General features: G+C 32.0%; 2 protein-coding genes across 5 annotated transcripts; one reads left to right on the plus strand and one right to left on the minus strand.

Annotated features, from left to right (window-relative positions):
* Positions 1–5886: 5886 nt before the first annotated feature.
* Positions 5887–12113, plus strand: LOC148570137 (sugar carrier protein C-like). Of its 2 annotated transcripts, XM_088509797.1 has the most exons (2): positions 5887–5901; positions 10605–12113. In XM_088509797.1, the coding sequence occupies exons 1-2, from the start codon at positions 5887–5889 to the stop codon at positions 12111–12113; spliced, it is 1524 nt and encodes a 507-aa protein (XP_088365923.1). The 2 variants fall into 2 exon arrangements, with proteins under 2 accessions (XP_088365923.1, XP_088365922.1); XM_088509796.1 differs by lacking the exon at positions 5887–5901 and having other exon boundaries at positions 10563–12113.
* Positions 12114–13036: 923 nt separating this feature from the next.
* Positions 13037–18214, minus strand: LOC107630131 (exosome complex component RRP41-like). 3 transcript variants are annotated; one of them, XR_001618149.3, is made up of 9 exons: positions 17696–18214; positions 17058–17136; positions 16832–16934; positions 16622–16742; positions 15829–15917; positions 15489–15638; positions 15218–15310; positions 13476–13526; positions 13037–13308 (listed from the first exon to the last, which is right to left on the minus strand). XR_001618149.3 is itself a non-coding variant. In XM_016333186.3 (8 exons), the coding sequence occupies exons 1-7, from the start codon at positions 17826–17828 to the stop codon at positions 15221–15223; spliced, it is 765 nt and encodes a 254-aa protein (XP_016188672.1). In that variant the 5' UTR covers positions 17829–18214; the 3' UTR covers positions 13037–13308; positions 15218–15220. The 3 variants fall into 3 exon arrangements, 2 of the variants coding, with proteins under 2 accessions (XP_016188672.1, XP_016188670.1); XM_016333186.3 differs by lacking the exon at positions 13476–13526; XM_016333184.3 differs by lacking the exons at positions 13037–13308; positions 13476–13526 and adding an exon at positions 14649–14913.
* Positions 18215–22357: the final 4143 nt, after the last annotated feature.

Consider the following 22357-nt stretch of genomic DNA (forward strand, 5'->3'; position numbering starts at 1 on the left):
TTGTACCTCCAATGGTCACTCTCTACTATTTTGTACTTCACACCCCTCCTGATGCTGTACTGCTTAACTGCCAACATGACTGCTTCCTTGTTCCCAAATTGTTGTCTAGCCTCAAACTCGTTGCTTAGGTCTTCTTCAGTACCTCCTTGGGTAAACGACCAATACGAAGTCATTGCATCGAGATTCAACCTAGTGAAATGATCCGGCCGGTCATATGGTCGAGAAATGGCAGGCTGTGTCAGAGCAATCTGTGTGTCACCATAGTAGTTCATCTCCTCTTCCTCGTCACCATCATCAGGGATTTCGGGTGGTTCTTCGTCAGCATCGTCTCCATCATCGAGGTTGACTTCATACTGCTCCATCATCGGATCTCTAATAGCAGAACTGTCATGACTTTCAAGACCGTCATCCATTAAGTCAACGTTACGAACTTCAACATTAGACCCCTCCTGACTACCCTGAGATGACATATTTCGGTCCACCATCGTCCTTCTGATAGTTCTTCTAACAACGCCACTCGTCAGACTATCATCGACAGTATCTGCAGATGATCCTCGGCCACCAAACTCAACAAGAAACACGTATAATTCCAACAGATGAATATTAGTCCATCGGTTGTGCCACGACCTTATAAGCCGTACGTCCTCGTCGTCGCGCAACTGGTACCTAATTCAAAACAATAGAAATATCGCTCACAACGATGATCTGATAAATACACTAGCAACAGAGACAAAGACAACACAAACGTAACATACCTTTTATAAAACAAGTTGCCATCTAACTCGATCGGATATCTGTAGTAAATTTTTTCACCCTTTTAGACTCCTGTTGTCCGAGGGCATGCAATATCAAATTCTTCAAAGCTGTTAAACTGTTGATTTTCGGTGTCATATACGTAATTATCGGTTGGCCCGATCTAAAGATAATTGAACCTTTTTCATCATAAACTATTTCACCATCGCAATGAATGGATAACAATGGATTTTCTGACATCGTAGCAACAATGCCAATAGTGAGGAAGAAAGTAATTAGAAAAATTGTGGCTGCTTGATCTCCAATAGGCCTGCTTTTATCTCCGAACTCATCATAGAGTTCGCCGGGAGGTGCGGTGAACTTGCTCTTAATCGCAAAAAAAGAAAAAAAATCGTATTCCTAAAAATAAAGATGAAAAATATTTTCTGAGAAAATAATTATTTATTTTATTTTATAAAGGAACAAAAATTCCAAATTTCAATGTCATTTCTATTTTATTTTGTTTTATATAAAAAATTTCGGGGTCATTTCTCTTCTTTTTCATCTTTATCGTGATTTTTTGTATTCTACTTTTCTTTCTTATTCTTCTCCTTCATAAAACATTTTTAAAATACACAAATAAATAAACAAACAAAGAAGATAAAAAAAATAAGAAAAAAATATAAGAAAAAGAAGGAAACAATACTAATCTTGACAATAATGATAAAGATAATGATGATGATGATGAATGAAGAGGAGAAAGAAGAGGAAGAGGAGGAGAAAATAAGAGAGGAAGAAATAATCAACTAAAAAAAGAAGGAATGATGAAGAGAAAGAAAAAAAAAAAAAGAAAAAGAAAACAAACAAAGAAAAAAAAACGCATATATATTATGATTTGGTTATATAAAATGCTTTATTGTTTAGAATCACTGGTACACTTAATTGAAAAAAAATGATATTAGTGGATTAACATAATAATAATGTTGTTGTCGGATATATAATTTATATGATAGTAAATAGACCTCCCAATTTATGAAAGACTTAATAATATTATAGTCAAAAATTTTTCAAAGCATTGTAAATCAATAGGTCAAAGTTAACCTAAATTTAACATCATATTATCTCACTTTAAATTGATAATAAATTAATATATTTTTAAAAAACTAATAACAATTACTATGGGATAATACGGTAAGATTCAATATGGGTTATTACTATAGTCTATTTAAAAGAGTAAACCAAGCTCCTTAACTTCATGCAAGTGCTAGCCTTCGTCATACATGCTTTGTACTCGTTGTTTTAGTTGAATTTATTTTTTAATTATACTTTATTTTAGTTTGATTCTTTGTTTTAGTAGGACTCTATATTTGCATTCGCTCATTATTTCACTTGCATTCGTTGTAAAATGTAACTATTTATTACTCGTGTCCTAAATTCCTGTAGCATGCTATCATTTATCACAAAGTTCAACTAAATGAGTGCAGAGTGCCACGATTTAGATTTAGTATATATTTAGATAATGATTATCTCTGCTATTTACGATTTACTACTCTAATAACTTTACCTACTGAATCGTTGTGAGATGATTTATATAAAATTTAAATCATTATAATTTACACACAATAAAATAAAAAAAAATTGTAATAAATTTATGACATTTAGGTAATATTAAGGTCAATTCATTTTATTTAGGTGATCCTTTTTTTAAGATTTAATTTTCATACACAAGTATAAAAAAAATTTATACAAATATCAAATTATAAAAGTAAAATATATGAAATAATTATTTAAATGCATGAATTTAAAGATAAATACAATATTCAATGTATCAAATTAAACTATTATTTAATTTACTTTTACAAATATTTGATTTTATGAAAAAGAAAACTTAGCTTCACTCATAGATAGTTTATTATTTTTAAATTAAATCATTTTCAATTTAAATAGGTAAAAAATAGTGATAATTATTTAAGTTGTTCTGTCAGGTTTTTTATTAGCTCCTCTGTTATTTAAATTTTTAACTTATATATCCCATCTTTATACATTATCTTTATATTGATTACACTTTAATGTCTTCTAATTTATATCTTTTAATTTTTATCTAAAACTTCATCATCTCTATCTTAATCTTATATTCCATCTTTTTTTAGAGAGTTAACATTGTTCAAATTAGGACAAAAAAAATTTTATTTTAAACAAAAGATAAATAAATTTAACAAAATTACAGTAATATCATCTCATCTCATTTAACAATAAAAATTAAATATAATAAAAGAAAAAATTCGGCAAAATAGTCTATTGCACCATAATTTGTGCTTCCTCACTAGGGAAAATAACACAGCTGAAGATCAGTTTTCAAAAGTGTATCAATCATATTCTTCTATAGCCAGAAGAGATGTAAATAATATCTGATAAGAACAAGGCATTAGGCAACAGTAGTGGAGGAAGGCGTCATCACAAAAGAAAAAATAGCAGAGAGACGGATGGAAAAGGAAGAAAGTGGAGACAATAGAGCATAAAATAGTTCTTTAGTAGGGTGTTGATCTCTATTTTGTTAAAATTTAAGATACTTTGTGTATGTTTGAGGAGTCTATTCTATATTTATTTATTTAATATTTTCAATTAACTATTGTATTATTTTTGCTTTAACATCCTATTAAACTCTTAAAAAACTGTTCTAAACAAAATTATTTAAATTGGCAGCTCGTGTTTTTGTTGTAGATTAAAGAATGTGACCGACTAAAAAAAATTTATATTTTACGAGTTTATTTTTAAAATAAAAATTTTGTCCATTCAAGAATCAAGACAATCTGATGGATGGCTAATGTTCGGTTTTGAAATCGTTTTGTCTTTGACAACGGACAACCCAATGAACATTAAAAAATTAGCAAATTTTTATTGAAATTAAACTAAACTTGCCTCAAAACTAGTTTTTCAATGATATTTCATAAGATCATTTAACAAACAAAAAATATATTGAAAAAAAAAAGTGCTTATGGCGAGTCTCAAATCGTATGCAATAAGATGGATATAGATATATGGTGGCCATGTGTGTATATACATGGTTATTGAGAGATGAATTACATAAGATGAAAATAATAAAGAGATTGAAGAATTTATCTCCAAACTATAGTTTATGTTGTTGCTCCACTACACATTGAAGTAACAAAAGAACACTTTGAAAGAACTAGCATTGTCCACAAATTTAGAAAGAGATAATTTATCATTGTTGTTAAACTCAGCAGTAATGTATGTTGCTTCTTTGATTTTTTTATCTGAAATCGGTGTGTATTCTGTTTTTGATAGACTTGTCTTAATCATTATTGAATTTTTTCATAAAATTGTATACTGCAAGGTACTTTTGCCCGTAGAAGTGGAAACCCTCATCATCATAAGTGATCTTTAATATGGCCAAAGCCTCAAGTTCATTGGAAAGAGCAGAGAAGGGATCAATCCATCTTCTACTCCAACTACTGCTCTCTTTCTTTGAATCCACGTTGATTCGGTGCTTTAAGAATGCTGCCATTAACTTCGCTTCTCTACAAGAGTTGTTGTAATCATTATTAAACCACTCTTCCACCTTAGCCCATGACAACAATAAAGACGTCTCACGGTCCACAAATTCTTTTATTTTCCTATTCTTTCACAATTTTATTATGGTATCAGAGCTCTTCTTGAGCTCTGCTGACATCCATGGATCAAGGAGAAAGGGCACACCAGCAACTTCATCCGGAGCCTCTTTTCGACCTTTCGTCATCCCAACACTTTTCTTTCATGGCACTTCCTTTCAATGAAGAAGCTCGTCCTTCAAATCAACTTGAGCTTTTGCCAAGTCCAATTACTCATTATCTTTGTTCTTTCAATACCTTTTCTACTGTTAACAATTCTTCAAATCGAGATTCATTCTTGAATACTTGGATCATTGATTCTGGTGCCACAGATCATATTGCATCAAATTTATCTTGGTTTATTTCTTACACACAAATTTCTCCTATTATTGTTCATTTTCCAAATGGTTCTCGAACTACTGTTTCTTATAAAGGCATCGTTCAGTTTTCACCATCCTTGGTTCTTCATGATGTTCTTTATTTACCTCACTTCAACTTTAATATTATCTCTGTTTCAAAAATTACTTCAGCACTCATATGTGAACTCACTTTTTCACCTTCTTCTTGCACTCTACAGAGCAACAATTTGGGGACGATTGATTTGGCCAGAATGAGAGAGGGATTATATGTCTTTGAACCCAATTTCGGTAAAAATTTATCTACTACACACTCCATAAATTCCATCCAATCTCCACCCATTACACCTTCCAATATATGGCATTTTCGTTTAGGACACCTTTCTGGGCAAAGACTTAATCATTTACATAAACAATTTCCTTTTATCTCTATGCATCATGACGAGGCTTGTGACATTTGTCATATTTCTAAACAAAAGAAACTTTCATTTTCTCAAAGTTTTAACAAAGCCAATGCAAGTTTTGATTTATTACACTTTGATATTTGGGGTCCGTTTCGACAAAATTCTATTCATAATCATAAATATTTTTTTACTATTGTTGATGATTTTAGCCGCTTTACATGGGTTACTTTATTAAAATCAAAAGGAGAAGTGCAAAATCAAATAAAAAATTTTATTACTTTAATTGAAACACAATTCAACTCCAAAGTCAAAACTATTCGTTCCGATAATGGACCAGAATTTATTTTACCTGATTTTTATGCTTCAAAGGGCATTATTCATCAACGTAGTTGTGTTGAAACTCCTCAACAAAATGGAAGGGTAGAACGCAAGCATCAACATATTTTGAATATAGCTCGTGCTCTTATGTTTCAATCTAATTTACCATCATCTTTTTGGTCTTATGCTGTTAGACATGCTGTTTATTTACTTAATAGAGTTCCATCATTCGCAATTAATTTTAAAACACCATTTGAGATTTTGTTCAATCATCCACCAAATTATCATGACCTTAAAGTTTTTGGATGCTTATGTTTTGTTTCTACAAAAATGGCAAATAGATCAAAATTTGATCCAAGAGCTAAAAAGGCTGTATTTATTGGCTTTCAACCTGGTTTTAAAGGATATATTATTTATGATTTAGAAGATAAAAGAATTGAGATTTCTAGAAACGTAATTTTTTATGAAATGATCTTGCCCTTAGTCACAAAAAATGTCCAATTCCAGACACTCAGCCCAACATTGCCAAACACACCTTCTCAAAAACAAGATTCAGTTAGTCTTCCAGTTGAACCCTCACCTATACCCATTGACCCAACTCCACCTAGTCCTTTATTTTCTCCAACAACCTCTCCTTCTTCCTCACTATCATTTCCTAACCAAGTTGAACCCATGACCACCGAATCACTTTCAACACTAGACACTAGTCCACCATCACCTTCTCATCCCCCGTCACCTTCTTCACCACCTGAGCAACCTTATCCTCGTCATTCCGACCGGTCTCACTGACCTCCAGCATATCTCTCTGATTACTTGTGTAACTCCTCTCTCATCTCTACAAATCAATCTCCCTCAAAGTGCAAGTATCCTTTATCTTCAGTCATGTCTTTTTCTTCTCTTTCATCTTCACATAAAAAGTTTATTTTATCTCTACATTCTGACATTGAGCCAAAGTCTTTTAAGGACGCCAATCAACACTCTAATTGGCGTAGTGCTATGAAAGATGAGTTGGATGCTCTTGAGATGAACAAAACTTGGCGTCTTGTTGATTGCCCTGCAGGGGTTAAGCCGGTTGGCTGTAAATGGGTCTATCGCATCAAACGCAAGCCTGATGGTTCAGTTGATCGATATAAAGCACGCCTTGTGGCTAAAGGGTTCACTCAAACTGAAGGTGTTGATTTCTTGAAAACTTTCTCCCCTGTTGTCAAGCCTGCCACCATCAGATTAGTTTTGGCATTGGCCTCTATGAAGCATTAGCCTATACATCAGTTGGATGTCAATAATGCTTTCTTACATGGGGATCTTTCTGAAGATGTTTATATGACTCTGCCACCTGGATTTATATCTCCTCAACCGAATCAATGCTGTAAGCTACTAAAGTCACTGTATGGTTTACGACAATCTAGTCGTATGTGGTATGACAAACTTTCTCATCTTTTGCTATCTCATGGATATCAGCAGACCTCATTTGATTATAGTTTATTTGTCAAATTCATTGGTGATCAAATTTCTATCCTTTTAGTCTATGTTGACGACATTGTTCTCACTGGTAATTCCATTTCTGAACTTGCTGCCATTAAGTCTATTTTGCACCAACACTTTCGATTTAAAGACTTGGGCCCATTAAAATATTTTTTGGGTATTGAGGTTGCTCAATCAAAGAAGGAAATTTGCTTATCTCAGAGAAAATATTGTCTTGATCTTTTGGAAGATTCTGGTTTATTAGGTGCTAAACCTGCCTCTGTTCCAATGGATAGTACCACAAGACTATATCAAGACAAAAGTCCCCTGCTATCCGACCCTTTTGTATATCGTCGTTTGGTTGGCCGTCTTATCTATCTCACCACTACTCGACCGGACATCATGTATACCACTCAACAATTAAGTAAATTCATGGCATCTCCTACTGAATCTCATCTTCAAGCTGCCAAGCATGTGTTACGATATCTGAAAACTAGTCCCGGCAAAGGACTTTTCTTTCCAAGGGAATCAGAAATTCAGCTTCTCGGCTTCAGTGACTCTGATTGGGCCGGATGTCCTGACACTCGGCGATCTTTAACAGGTTATTGTTTCTTCTTAGGCAGTTCTTTAATCTCTTGGAAGACCAAGAAACAAACCAATGTTGCCCGCTCATCCACGAAAGCAGAATATCGTGCACTTGCCAACACAACTTGTGAACTTCAATGGATACTAAATGTGTTACAATTTTTACGCATCTCTCCTATTTGCCCACCAGTTTTATATTGTGATAATCAGAGTGCTCTTCATATTACTGCTAACCCGGTTTTTCATGAACGGACCAAACATTTAGAGGTTGATTGTCACTTGGTTCGACAAAAAGCTCAAGCTGGAGTGATGAAACTTCTCCCAATTCCCTCCTCTGGGCAACTAGCTGACATCTTCACCAAGCCTTTGTCTCCTCAACCCTTCCATCTTAATCTGAATAAGCTTAGTGTTCTTGACATCTTTCATCCTCCAGCTTGCGGGGGCGTATTAAACCACTCTTCCACCTTAGCCCATGACAACAATAAAGACGTTTCACGGCCCACAAATTCAGCCCAACAGAATTTATTGTTGTCATGGGCTAAGGTGAAAGAGTGATTTAATAATCATCATCATTTGGATTTTTTTTTTTTTGTCTTTTTTAAACTCTGCTTGTAGCTTCCCTTCATAGATGTTGGATGGCAATGCATCTTCATTCTTTCTAGCCAATTTAAAGATGAAAAAATTTTGGTAACCAAACTTAGGGAACCAAAATTAGCCAAAACCTTCTATTTTTAATTTTATTTAATGAGATGAAAAAAAATTAATTATGATCCTTTCACGCGCCTATTTATTTTACTGCAATATTTATTGTATATAAAAACATTAAGTGCATATATTAAATAGCATATTATAAGCACATACTTTATCAATTTACATTTTTATTAAATGAATATACATAATTTATATTTATGGTATTTAATTTATATTATAATAACAAAAACACATTTTTTATTTATTATGTAACATCTATATATTCAGACACATAATTTTTATAATTAATATATTTTTACAATTAATATTATGCAATTCTAAACTATATTTTATTATATATTTCAAATTATTTCACATATGCATTAATAAATCATGATTCAAAATATTTTAATTTTTTTTGAGACATTATACATTTAAATCAACAACAATTTTTTAAATCACGGTCTTTGATTGATAATTTAAAAATTTGTTTTATATTTTTCAAAGTGAAATTATTTATTCTGATTTACATATATTTTTAAATTTTACTATAATTAAATTTAAAAAAAGAATGTCAAATACTTAAATTAATTTATTCAATTAACATATTTATTTATAACATCCATAAGTTCATACACATAACATTCATAGTTAGGTAAGGTACACATAACATCCATAATTTCGTACTCATAACATTCATAATTTCATATATATAATATCCATAGTTAACAAATTTTTACAATTAATATTACTAAATTTTAAACCATGTGTCTTGTTATATATTTTAAATTATCTTACATGTGCACCAAAGGGTGGCTCATTTTTTTTTCATATTGGAGTGATGAATGTGTTGTGCTGAGTTATGTTACTATGGTGGTGCTTAACATCAATGTGGGGCAGAATTTTCAGACATGCTAAGCTCACAAAACGGACCATGCGAATTGCATGAGAAGAAAAATAATAGGGACAAATCGGATGGTCCGATTTGCATAGAAGAAAATTCGAATTTTGGATGTAGCAAATCGGACCGTCCGTTCTGTTTTTATTTTTCAATGCGGACCATCCGATTTGTAATGGAGATTTCGGACCGTCCGATTTGTCCTTACCTAATCCCACACCGTTGTAAAGCTCACACGCTCTCCATATACAGGTCCTACCCCAATCCCTTCTCCATAATAAAAATAAAAAGCGCCAAAGGGTCATAATTTTAATATTTTTTATTTACTATTCATATGTATGCTTATTTATTAATTTTAATATGACGAGTTAATAATTATTTTTAAAATTTTATTTCTTAATTTTTTTATATTTTATTTTTTATTTTTTATTTTATAATAGTCTATATGTAAAATATGAGTTGTATAACATAAGTTGTTAAATTCTCTAATTTAACATCCATAATTTTATAGTATAATATTTATAATTTTATATACATGATATCCATAATCAATAAATTGGTGTTAATTTATTATTATTTATTATTTTATTTTATAGGTCATAAACCAACAATTTTGGATGTTTATAATTTTCAATAAATAAAAAGCGATAAAATTTAAGATGTTTTTATTTTTTATAAAATGTGTTCAAGTGATTTGAGATTTTTAAAAAATAAAAAATATAAGAATTTAAAATTTTTATTTGGGAGAAAAAAATTATAAAATTCTAAATGCATGTAACAATAATGAAGAAAAAATTTTTAGAATTTGATTCACATTAAATTTGGAATTAATTTTTAGTATAATTAAATAAGAAAAGATAATTAATTATAAAAAAAATTAACAAAAAAAATTAATTTTGTCAATTAAATTAGGAGAGTAATTTATACTCTCTTATAAACACAAATATTATGAATCATACATATTGTCTATAATATTTAACTATGTAACATTACTCTTTAAAAATTTACTTTTTCCTTCACTTAGCTTCTTAATTAGTATTATCTTTCTTTAATAAATTAACAGTGGGTTCGTTTGATGTTAACCTCTATATATGATAGTGTTTCAAAATTTTTAATAGGATAAAACACATTTAACCATCTTTTATCTTTTTTTAAAATTAAATTTTGATTTATTATTAGATAACTTGACTTTTGTTTTTTTGTTTTATTTAAATTTAATTTAATATTATCTATCTATATATAGATATAGATATAGATAAATTTCATTTTAAAAAGATAAGATTTATTTTAAACTGCCTATTAATTTAATATTTAAAACAGTTTCAGAAGATATATAAATATTGTAGTCTTTGTTTGTTTCTCTGGTTTGATCTCAACTCAACTACAAACCAAACCTTAGTCCTTTCTTTTCTCTTCCCTTCTCTTCTCTTAGTCATATCTCTCCCTCATCATCAGTGATTCTTTTTCTCTTCTCCCTTGTTTCCATTCCATTAACCGATTAAATATAACAATGGCCGGTGGACTCATTGGAAAGGGGTCTGGCAATGGAAAGCAATATCCGGGAAAACTCACTTTCCGGGTTTTTGTGACGTGCATGGTTGCTGCATTTGGAGGACTAATTTTTGGATATGATCTTGGCATCTCAGGTGGAGTTACATCGATGGATCCTTTTTTGAAGAAATTTTTCCCAGACGTGTATGCAAAGGAGATGAACATGAAGCCATCTGACAATCAGTATTGCAGATTTGACAGCCAGGTTTTGACACTCTTTACATCCTCCCTGTATCTGGCTGCTCTCGTGGCATCACTCTGTGCGTCTTCCATCACTCGAATCTTTGGAAGGCGTCTTACCATGTTGTCCGGCGGTATTCTGTTCCTCGTTGGTGCCGGTTTCAATGCCTTTGCTCAGAAAGTGTGGATGCTCATTGTTGGTCGCATGTTGCTTGGCTTCGGAATTGGATGTGCCAATCAGTCTGTTCCAATCTATGTGTCGGAGGTTGCTCCTTACAAATACAGAGGAGCCCTTAACATGATGTTCCAATTGGCCATCACCATTGGAATCTTTGTGGCCAACGTCCTCAACTATTTCTTCGCCAAGTTGAAGAACGGTGAAGGCTGGCGCTACAGCTTGGGTTTCGCGGCTGTCCCCGCCGTCATGATCATCATCGGCGCAATCTTTCTCCCCGACTCGCCGAGCTCCTTGATTGAGCGTGGCAAAGATGAGAAAGCCAAGCAAGAGCTGATTAAGATTAGAGGAACCAGTGACGTGGACGAAGAGTTCAAGGACCTTGTTGAGGCGAGTGAATCGTCCATGGCAGTGAAACACCCATGGGCCACTCTGTTGAAGAGGCATTATAGGCCTCAGCTCGTGATGGCCATAGCCATTCCTTTCTTCCAGCAACTCACTGGCATGAACGTCATTACTTTCTATGCTCCTGTTTTGTTTAGAACCATTGGTTTTGGCAGCAACGCTTCTCTTATGTCTTCCATGATCACCGGTGGGTTTAATGCGCTTGCTACCTTTGTTTCAATTTTTACCGTTGACAAAGTTGGAAGGCGCAAGCTCTTTCTTGAAGGCGGTGCTCAGATGTTTATCTGTCAGATTGTGATAACCGCCGCGATAGCAAGTAAATTTGGAGTGGATGGAAACCCCGGAATCTTGCCAAAATGGTATGCGTTCCTTGTGGTGGGATTTATATGCATCTATGTGATGGGATTTGCATGGTCATGGGGTCCTCTTGGATGGTTGGTTCCTAGCGAGATATTTCCCCTTGAAGTCAGATCTGCAGCTCAGAGTATTAATGTGTCGGTCAATATGATTTTCACATTTGCAATTGCTCAAGTATTCACCTCCATGCTCTGCCACATGAAATTTGGCCTCTTCATCTTCTTTGCTTTCTTTGTTTTGGTCATGAGCGGTTTTATTCATAAGTTTCTTCCGGAGACTAAGGGAGTTCCCATCGAAGAGATGTCTGTTGTATGGCAAAACCATTCTTATTGGAAGAAATTTGTCAAGTCTGCAAGCGAAGAAGCTAATGCCAAGGTGGATAACTCATGTTGATTAGATCCTTCAAGACCGTTTCCATTTTAATTAGGAACCAAAAGTAATTTAGACTTTATTGTTTTTTTAAGGTTTTTTTTTTCTATTTTAGTAAACAATTCAATTTCGTCGAATACATTTTTTTGTTCTTCAAATTTTAATAGTTTTACTTAATGTGATTATTAAATGTTCTTCTCACGCAACTTTATATCTTAATTTGTTGTTTACTTTTCAGCGCTAGCGAGAATCAATAACTAAAAAAAATATAAATTTTTTATCTTAATTTGTTTGATGCTATTTTAAAAAACGTATCACATTATCTATATATGATGCAATATTACTAGTAGCTTGTTTGTTCAAAAACAACCATGAATGTCAGAGGCTCTGGAATTGCAGCTAAGAGACATTAACATGGTGAGTTGAGTCATTTATTTATGAAAATTGGGTTTTGTTTCTAGTAATGGGGAGAGGAGTCCTGATGGATATATGGTTAGATATGAATATGATTTATGATTTGACACTATGATGTTATAGCCAACTTCACTTATTGTGATACTAGCTTTAATTATAAATGTGATTTATGAAAGAATTAGGTTATTTACAAGAACAAGATTGAGATTCGGTGTTGCTATTTGCTACTACTAGTATTTATCTTTGAGCCAGTTGGTTTACCATTGTAGAAGTTCTTCAATTAAGGGAAACGGAAGAATATTAATCAAGAATCTAGTAATCAAGCAAGTTGTCATAAAATTTTTACTCATGCTATGTTTCAATATGCCAAATTCATAGTTTCCTACCATTTATGTTATTAGCAAGTTGCTATTCCCATCTATATTAATGCTTTATATGAAATTATGACAATATACCGTTTTAGTTGTTTTGAAAACCTTGTTGAATCAGATTTCGCATTTGTTTTGTTTGTAACTAGGTAAAGAAGAGAAGAATTTTCCAAAACACCCAATCTAATTTCAAGAATTCAATGTCAACAAACTAGCCAATCTAATTCATTCATATACTTGCTTTTATAACATGTTCACAAATACAAACAAATGCTCCTACTACAATTTAAAACTCAACACTATAACTTAATATGTAGTTCATTTTGCTTCCAAGAGTTTCTGTGATGCATAAGCTATGTATCCACTAGCTTTCTCACTTGTATATCTTTAGCTTCCTCGGCTTTCTCACTGATGTGATGATAGTATATGTAGCAGATCTGTTCAGCAAAAGAGAGGAAATAAATTGAACCTATCAATGAACTAGTAGCAAATTCAAACAGCAAGGGTAGATTTTGATTTTCAACTTTTCACCAGTTAATATATAGTTTAAAAGATGAAAAGTAACAGTTAATACATAGTTAAGAAGTCAAGCAAGTAAACATACGCTTGCCTAAGCTCTGGATTTTTCCACAGCATACTCTTGACAAGCCCTCAACTTGAAGAAGAAATATACATTGTCATTGTAAGTGAAATTCTATATCATCATTTAATTTTAATGAAAGGTAATATCAAATAAATTGAATGCTGCAGACATGCTTTATACAAATTAGAGAACTTCAATTCTAATCCAAAACAGCTTGAAGTTTGATCGTAGGATATCAGCAAAAGAGAATCAAAAGCATCATAGTTAAATAGAACACAAGTAAAAGAATACAAAAGCATAATAGTTAAATTGAGTTGATTAAATTCAAGTTCAGCTACAAAATTGTAATGAAACAAAATTATCTTTTTTTTAGCACTCAGTGACATAATCACAAATATCTGGCAGAGTAAACGAATTGCAAGCAATAAGAATATCAACTGCAAGCAATTTTGGTTCTTGAAAAACAATGAAAAGCAGCAGACACATGACTAGGTTATGTGCTCCAAAACTCAATCACCAATTCACCATCTAACCTTCATTTTCTCCCCTTAAATTTCAAACACCACAAACTCGAGCACTCACTGTGGAAAACAACTTTTCAACTTGTGACTTTATGCAAACTTAACATGAGTTCTAATGCACGTGTTTTGTGACACACACGATTGCATAAAATATTAGCCTTTCAACATGTTCAATTCAGATAGTACCAAGTTAGTTAGTACCTCAAAATCAATACTATGAAAGTAATCTTCGAAAAAGAACTAGCTGGCAGGATCAAAATGCGTTTGATGACATTTTAAAGCCTAAAAATGAAACTATATGAGGTTATCTTTATTTGTTTGTTTGTTTTTTGTTTTCGGTGATGCTTTATTTGCTTGTTTGTTTATTTCTCGAGTTGATTCTTCGAGAAAATTTTAATTAGAGCAAACCCAATATTATACGATGTGGTCCAATGTATTTTAAAGATTAATTTTAAAACCAACTATACAAAGTAGAATATACATTTTCAAAAAAGAAATGATACTTGCATCTTTTCACATGTTTTTTTCTTTTACAATTTAAAAAATATTATCTTCTTTTACCCTTTATTAATCACTTCTAATATCAAAAGTGAAATATATACAAAATAAATATATACAAAAATAATGCATAATATTCTCCTCGTCAAAACAAACTAAGAAAACAACAACTCCAAAACTTAAATATTAGAGTTCATTACTATTTCAGAGTTCAATTGAAAATCCAAAGGCTGAACGCATGTTTCAGAAATAATAACACCAACTTCAAGTTATATTTACATAAACCTAGCCAAAATCATTTTGCTCCACAAGATGTCATTCGTGGCAATAAGCTACATTAATTTGCACATCAAGGTAAAATGGCTATTGCAAGCTTTGTTCCTTTAAGAATAAGAGTAGAACATAATCATCATCGTACTTCGTGTCAACATACCATCCATCTGTCATTTAATGATAGAATATAATGATAGCTATGTCCAAGAGATATTTCTCCAAGAATTGTAGGAATAATCTTTTATATTTGACAAGCTCATAAGCACAAAACTGCAGGACATGCAAGGCATCTAATCCTAATTCCCCCCTTCAACCAAAAAATTATAATAATTCTCATACACCTTTAAGATTGGATGGGAAATGCATAAAAAAGAAATAAGAAAGAAAGAAAAAAGCGGATAAAAAAAGAAAGAAAAAACAAAACAATTTAACAGCACATCTTGTGACTTTTGTGCTAAAATTGGAACTCACATTCTATTCCTGAGAATCAGAAGCAGCTTCTTTCAAACATGACCTCATAATCTTTGCAAGCTTTGCACAAGCGTCGAGGCAAAGTTGCATTCCCTGCATGCGAGAAACTAGAATGTCACTGATAGTTTGTTCTGTTGCAATTAATAATTATGTTAATATAAGTTTCTCTCACTAGAGCCTAAACAAAACAGCAATGCATCAATCCTCAGAACAGGAAACCTACGCATTTGCTAAGTATTGTTCTTCAGAACAATAACATAAATAGGCATACCTCGTTAATCTTTGGGGTGGACCATTCCCCAGTAACTGTAAGTTGAGTAATTTCATAGCGAGAAGGCATGCACGTAATCATCAAGCTTCCATCTTGGGAATTTTCCTCCTCAAAAATAGGATCAATGACAAGATTCTTACTGAGACAGGACTGCAATCATTGAAAAAAATAAAGAAACGTGTGATTTTGGGGCTAATCAAAACTAAGTAAAGATTGCAGAAGATCAAGTTCGATAGTAAATCAAAATTTCAAGACAAAGTTTATAATAGACACAGCTTAACCACCAATGAAGAAGGTATAAACGCATTCAGAAGACTGCAAATGTGAGAAAGATTCATACCACAGAAACTGATGCAACGAGATCATACATCATTATTCCAGCATCAGCCAGGGCAAGGCTAGCACATGATATGACAACTGGGAGATCACCTTCATAAATAATAATAATATTGATCATTCAAAATCGGCAAACAGAACATATTTTGTCCAATCATAATTAAATTACATCTCTGATGCCTTCAAAGTTTAAAATAGGATCATTCATCACAATTTTCTTATCATACAAATCAAAGATTTGTGCTTATGAAAGCTGCATCCCAAGAGAACAAGAACCTGAGTACAATAACAGATTGAGCCAGTAAATAACTAAATACTAACGTTTTATGTGTCCACAAGTAAATGGTAAATTGTATAAAACACAAGACATGGTAACCATATGCACACAGCAGTCTTAATTGAAGAAAACTTGCACTATATTAATCACTATGGAAGACAGTATAGTAGGCATATGCCATCAATTTCCATATCTACTTGAGTAATTAAGGCCTCACACAGAAGAGCTTCTGATTGAAAAAAGTGGTTCAACTATAAGAAATGACATCTTTTCCCACACAAGTCACAAGGTGTCTCCACACGTAAGTGTGGGGCTAAGCTAATCCTTCTGAGGCATCTGACATATTTTGGCCTCTGATAGTGAAATTCAAACCTTGGTTCTGAAAGAACAATTAACGTAACTTCATTTTTATATTGCTTTTAGGTAACTTATTCAGAAAATCATCATCCTTAATTTCTAACCATTGAATACAACATCTCTTATCAAGCAAACAGAAATACATTATGAAATGAAAGCTTACCGCCGCCAGATTCCAACACCAAAGCAAAAACATCCACAGTGGTCTTGGGGAAAGATTCTAATATTATTGCACCCTCCAAAGCTTTATGAAGCATTGCAGTGTATTCTTTGTGATCTGAACCCTAACTTTGTGAGATTTAAGATATTAAATGCTTAATAGCAATATATGCAACAAAGGGAAAAACAAATTCCTATAATTTTTTTAAAATACCTGTCCACGAACTGGACTTGCAAACGTTGTATAGCTAACATTGCAATTTAAACGCCCTATATCACTGTACATCATTGCCTTCTTGCTCTCTCTAGGCCCGAATCTGAAGAGCAAAATGCAAATAATAAATCCATGTTACATGAAGGAACAAACAAGAGCTGCGGAAAAAAACACCACAGCAAGCTGATTTAGTAATTAACACAATCCAATTAAGAGAATTACTCACACAGCTACAATGACCTTGGTATTTCCAAATTCTGCATAGGCTGATCCTGATGCAGCATTCACAGCACCAGTCCTGAAAACTGCAACATGCAAGCATTTTCCCATTAGGTGGAATCAGCTACATTAATCTTCCGATGCACATTAAACAATGCTTCAAATGAGATATCGAAAAGATGAAAACCAAGCAAAAGATTCTGAAGAGACATACATTATCAAATTTCAAATTTCCAAAAACTCAGAAGTCTACATTGGCAGTTAAGTAGTTTACCATAAGCTCAAGTGAGTGCATCTCATATATTTATTTACAAATTGTTTCTGCTCCACTACCAGCACACACCATTCTTTATGATAATATAATGTTCACTTTAATCATACCATAATCAACACTTCAATTAGTCACCAAAAAAAAAAAAACACTTCAATTATTCAACATGACACACAATACAATATAATACAATACAATACACCTTACAATTCAGCATGTATCCATTGTAAAAGAATATCATTAAACATTTTCAGTTACACCTAAAAAAGAAAACAAAAGATTATTACCGAAACATGATCTCAAAGACTAAGGTTTGGATTGAAATAATAATAATAATTAAAAAATAAACGGAAATGGAAGGTGGGAGGGGTTACAAGCAGGTCTGCACTGGTGGAAGCCGCGGCCATCAGGTCGGACCCAGTCTTCTTGGAAAAGGGAAGTTTTCTTCTTCTGAGTAGTCGGAGACGGCGAGTACGTCGCCGGAGCGCTTCCGCCTTTGCCGGCCATTGTCTCCAAACGGCGGTGACCAGTGCAGTGAAAAGTCAGAACGCAAAAACACGAACACGCACACAAACTGTTTGCTGTTTTGTTTCTTTTTCCCTTTTGCCTTTTCCGTTTCTTTTTTCACAAAATAAAAAAAAAAGGTAAAAAATCAGCGAACACGGGGAAGAGGAGCGCGACAGAGCAGATGCGCTCCGACGAGAAGCAAACGAACGACAGCGATGCCGATGGGAGGAGTGGGAGCTTGGTGGCGACGTGAGGGTTCTCTGACAACACCGGCGGCGACGGGACCCTATGGCCGACGTGAGCAGTTCGGTGATGGAGAAGGTGGGGGTGAGTGGCTGCTACTCCTGCTAGGGCTACTAGTCTTCTCGGTTCTCTCAGGTGAGAGTGGATTACTAAAATTTCTTTTTTTAATATTAAAACGCCGTCGTTTTCGGAGCACCATCGGACCGGCCATACCCTTGAAAACCGGACCAATTTTTGCGGTTCATCAATTAACTCCGATTCAACCGGTTTCTTCCCTGGTTTTTTGCTAAACAATTTTACTTCAACCTGCCAATCTAGTTCGGTTTTAAGAATTATGACAAAAAGCAAAAATGAGTCAAATGACTATTAAGTATTAAATTCAACTTCGAACCCATAAATATTTTTTAGTTTTTTTAATGAATAATGTAGCAATAGGTATTCATTGTATTCTCATAATATATAAATTTATCTTTTATACTATAAATTTTTTTTTTAAAAAATGTATCATTTAATTTTTAATATACTGTTAATGTAAAACAATTTTATAAATGTGTCAAATTGTGTAATGTTATATAGATAAAAATAATTATCTTTTATACTAAACATGTAAATAGTCATAAAAAATAAATGTTATTAGATGAGTATATAAAATATTTTATATTGATAGTGCATTACAATTAAATTCTATAAAACATAATAAAACATTTTTTATAGTTCTCAAAATAAGGGGGAAAAAAAGTTATTTTCATAATCTTTTACCATCTGTTGTCTTTGTTCATGGAATTGTATTTGTATGAACATAAGAATCTTGATATCTTGATAGCGCAACAAAACCAAGTTGTAGCATATTCATGGAAATTTACTTCTAGCTAGGTTCTAAATACATACATACAAACTACCTAAGCTAGCTACCATGAGAATACAAATTCTACAACTATACAAGGTCTTGTTTATGATTCTGTCTAAACTTCTTATATATCTCCCTTACGCAGCGTTTGTTTTGAGGTATTGAGATAGAGACTGAGGCTCCGTTTGGTTAATGTCCATGTCCATCAGAGACATGGACACGGTGGTACGTGTACACCGTTTGTTTGCTGAGACATAAAATTTTAAAAGACACGGTTACACACAGATACACATAAAAGACATGTATTTAGTGTATCTCTTTCAAGCTGTGACACTAAGACACAACCCATGAGACACAGATTTTTCCAATTCTATCCCTAATTATTTTTTAAAATTCCAACCATTTTCCTTTATCTTTAACACTTGAGTTGTTTTAGTTTGGGGATAAAATAGACTTTTGAATTAAATACATGTGTCTTGTGTATTATCACCAAACATGTTATAAAATTTGTGTATTTTTGTGTTCATGTGTATTTGTGTCTTTGTGTCTATGTCTCTATTTTTTTGAGACAACAACCAAACACTGCCTGAGAGACTGAGAGACTGAGACTCAATATCATGTTTGTTGGTTCAGAGACTGGTACTAAAATTTCAGTCTCTGACTCCAAAATTTCAGTATTTCAGTACTTCCAAAAAGTAGGGACACAGGGGACTTAAATTTTTAGAGATAGAGACTGAAACTTTAATAACATTTTATATCTAAAATACCCTCATTTCAATTAATTGATTCCAATTTTATCATTTGTGCAAATTAAATTAGAGTTTTATTCTTGTTTCAATTTCTGTCTTTCATTTTGCACCAAAAAGAATACTGAAATTTATTTCAATCTCAGTCTCTTAGTCTCTGTCTCTCAGTCTTAGTCTTTCCATCTCTGTCTCTTCACCAAACACTACCTTATAGAACTCACTTGTTCTCCTCACCAAAACAAGTGAAGCAAAAGCTGTTGGGAACAAGGAGTATGACCACAATCCAATTAATTATGTATCAAATAATTTGTTATTGTTATTATATTAAAATGTTAATATAATAAGGTTCTTGATTAAATTTAGAGATTTATCATTGTGATAGTGATCATAATATTGAGAGATAAATCTTTTATAATTTAATCTAAATTGTTCTTGGTTATAGGATTATTAAAAAAAAGACATTAATAATCCGGAAAGATCAATATATATATATATATATATATATATATATATATATATATATATATATATATGGATGAATATTAATAGTTCTCATTTATTAAATTATATATATAGATGGTGTATATAGAGATATGACCATTGAACTGACTCACTCTGAGAATTCCTAATGGTTATAATTATCGTATATTTGTCAATAGGATATTCTCAAGATGAGCATAGTAATAGAGTTTCCTTTGACCTGCGACTGTCATAGTAATTAATAATGTATTTATTATACTTTGATTTCGGACACCTAATATCCTAGGGTGCTAGTTGAATGGATATTGGGTATGATTTAAATACTTGTAGAATTAATGATTAGTCAATAAGGAATCCGTCAACTCTCGGTAAAGAGTTTGAGCTCTATAATTATAATGACTGAAATGAATAAAACATTGGCCAAGGGGATTGAATGAATAACGAAATGAGTTTCTTAGGTCATTCACAGTTCATTATAATAATGGTAACAAGTTAGAGTTTGACAATTAAAACCATACTCTAAGGGTTAACCAAGAGTTGGAAAGATGGAAGGAATTATACTTTGTTCTTCTGAGGTTCTTAGTAAAAATATATTACTTCATACTATCGGGTCGTTGAGGAGTGTTGCTAGACACCTTGATTAGTAAATTTAGTATGACTAATTTACTACCCACTTAATATTGAACCTATGGGGTCACACACTAACGAGTGTTCTAATCTTTGTTATGGAATTATTTAATTATTATTTTGATTTGATCAAATAAATAATTATATTAATTCAAATGGAATATTATTATATTCTTTGCTAGCACCAAGAATATAATAATAATATGATAATTGAGAATATTAAATGAGATTTGAGAATAATAAGTTATTCTATTTTTTAATTTGGATGAGATCTTAACTGATTCTGTTTTAAATTGAGTTATGATATGATTTATAAATTTGATGGATTCAGATTTAGAATTTCAAAATATGATTTAAATTTGAATTGAGATTCAAATTTAAAATTAATAATACATCTCAAGGAGAAAAAGAGTTGCAAAGAGTTGCAAGAGATTTCTCAATTCAGATCAGATATCCATTGGTTAAAGAGTTGACAACAAAGGTTGGTCTCGGTGTGGATACGCATAGTGCCTTCGTACCATCAAAGGAGAAAAAGATTTTTTACTAGCGTACTCAAGTATTTAGATCTGATCTATACATATATTACATTATTGGAATAAAATTTAAGCACAAAATAGATCTTTAGGATTACCTTCTTTTCTTCCGCTGCGTGTTATGAACACATGGTAATCCTTCAGTGGTATCAGAGCTTTGGCTTTTTGTGTTTAAATTTTTATTCCTATTATCTTAAAGTTTGTGAATTAATAGGATTAATTCAAATTATTTTTAAGCATGTGATGTATTTATTTCCATTGAAATAGTTTTCTAATAAATTAATAGTTAATTTATTTTAATTAGTTAATTGTGATTAAATTATCATTCTTTTAATATAAAAGTTATATTTATAATCAAATATTTTGTTTAATTTTATATATTAAATTTTATCGTGATTTTGGTCACAATAAAAAGAATAAGATACAAAATATCTTTTGTTTGTTTCTTATATATATAAGTGTATATATAAAGGTCAAATTTGATTTGATAATTTTTTAAGGCTAAACATTAGTACATGAACAATCAAATTTTGATTTGATTGATGTGTTTTGAACACTATAATATTAAAACTTAGTTTTTCTAATATTCTTGATTATAAAGAGCGGCCTGACAACCAGGAGTTTTATTTTCAAGATAATAATCAGTATATACATTTGATGTATTAGGGATTTAATTTTATATTTTGCCTAGACAATCTGGGAGTATAAAATTTAATCTATAAGTACTGATGAAAAATTCTCTAACAATAGAGATAAATCCTAAAAGTTAGGAGATTGTCAAACAAATAAATTTATCTCTTGTTTACAATGAGCTATCTGACAACCAGGACACTTATACTCAAAGATAGAATTTATTTATGCATATGATGATGTATAAGGAGAATTAATTTTATGCTTGAACCTAGACTACCTAGGGGTATAAAATATAATTCAGTTAAGTAATTGTCTGACAACCAGATAATTATTTGGGATTATAATTGTATGAGATACAATTTAATCATATTTATTTGGAATAAGAATGAGTAATAACTTAACAACCAAGATACTTATTCG

This window comes from Arachis ipaensis, chromosome B3, assembly GCF_059453495.1.
Source record: "Arachis ipaensis isolate K30076 ecotype BB chromosome B3, ASM5945349v1, whole genome shotgun sequence".
Lineage (NCBI taxonomy): Eukaryota > Viridiplantae > Streptophyta > Magnoliopsida > Fabales > Fabaceae > Arachis > Arachis ipaensis.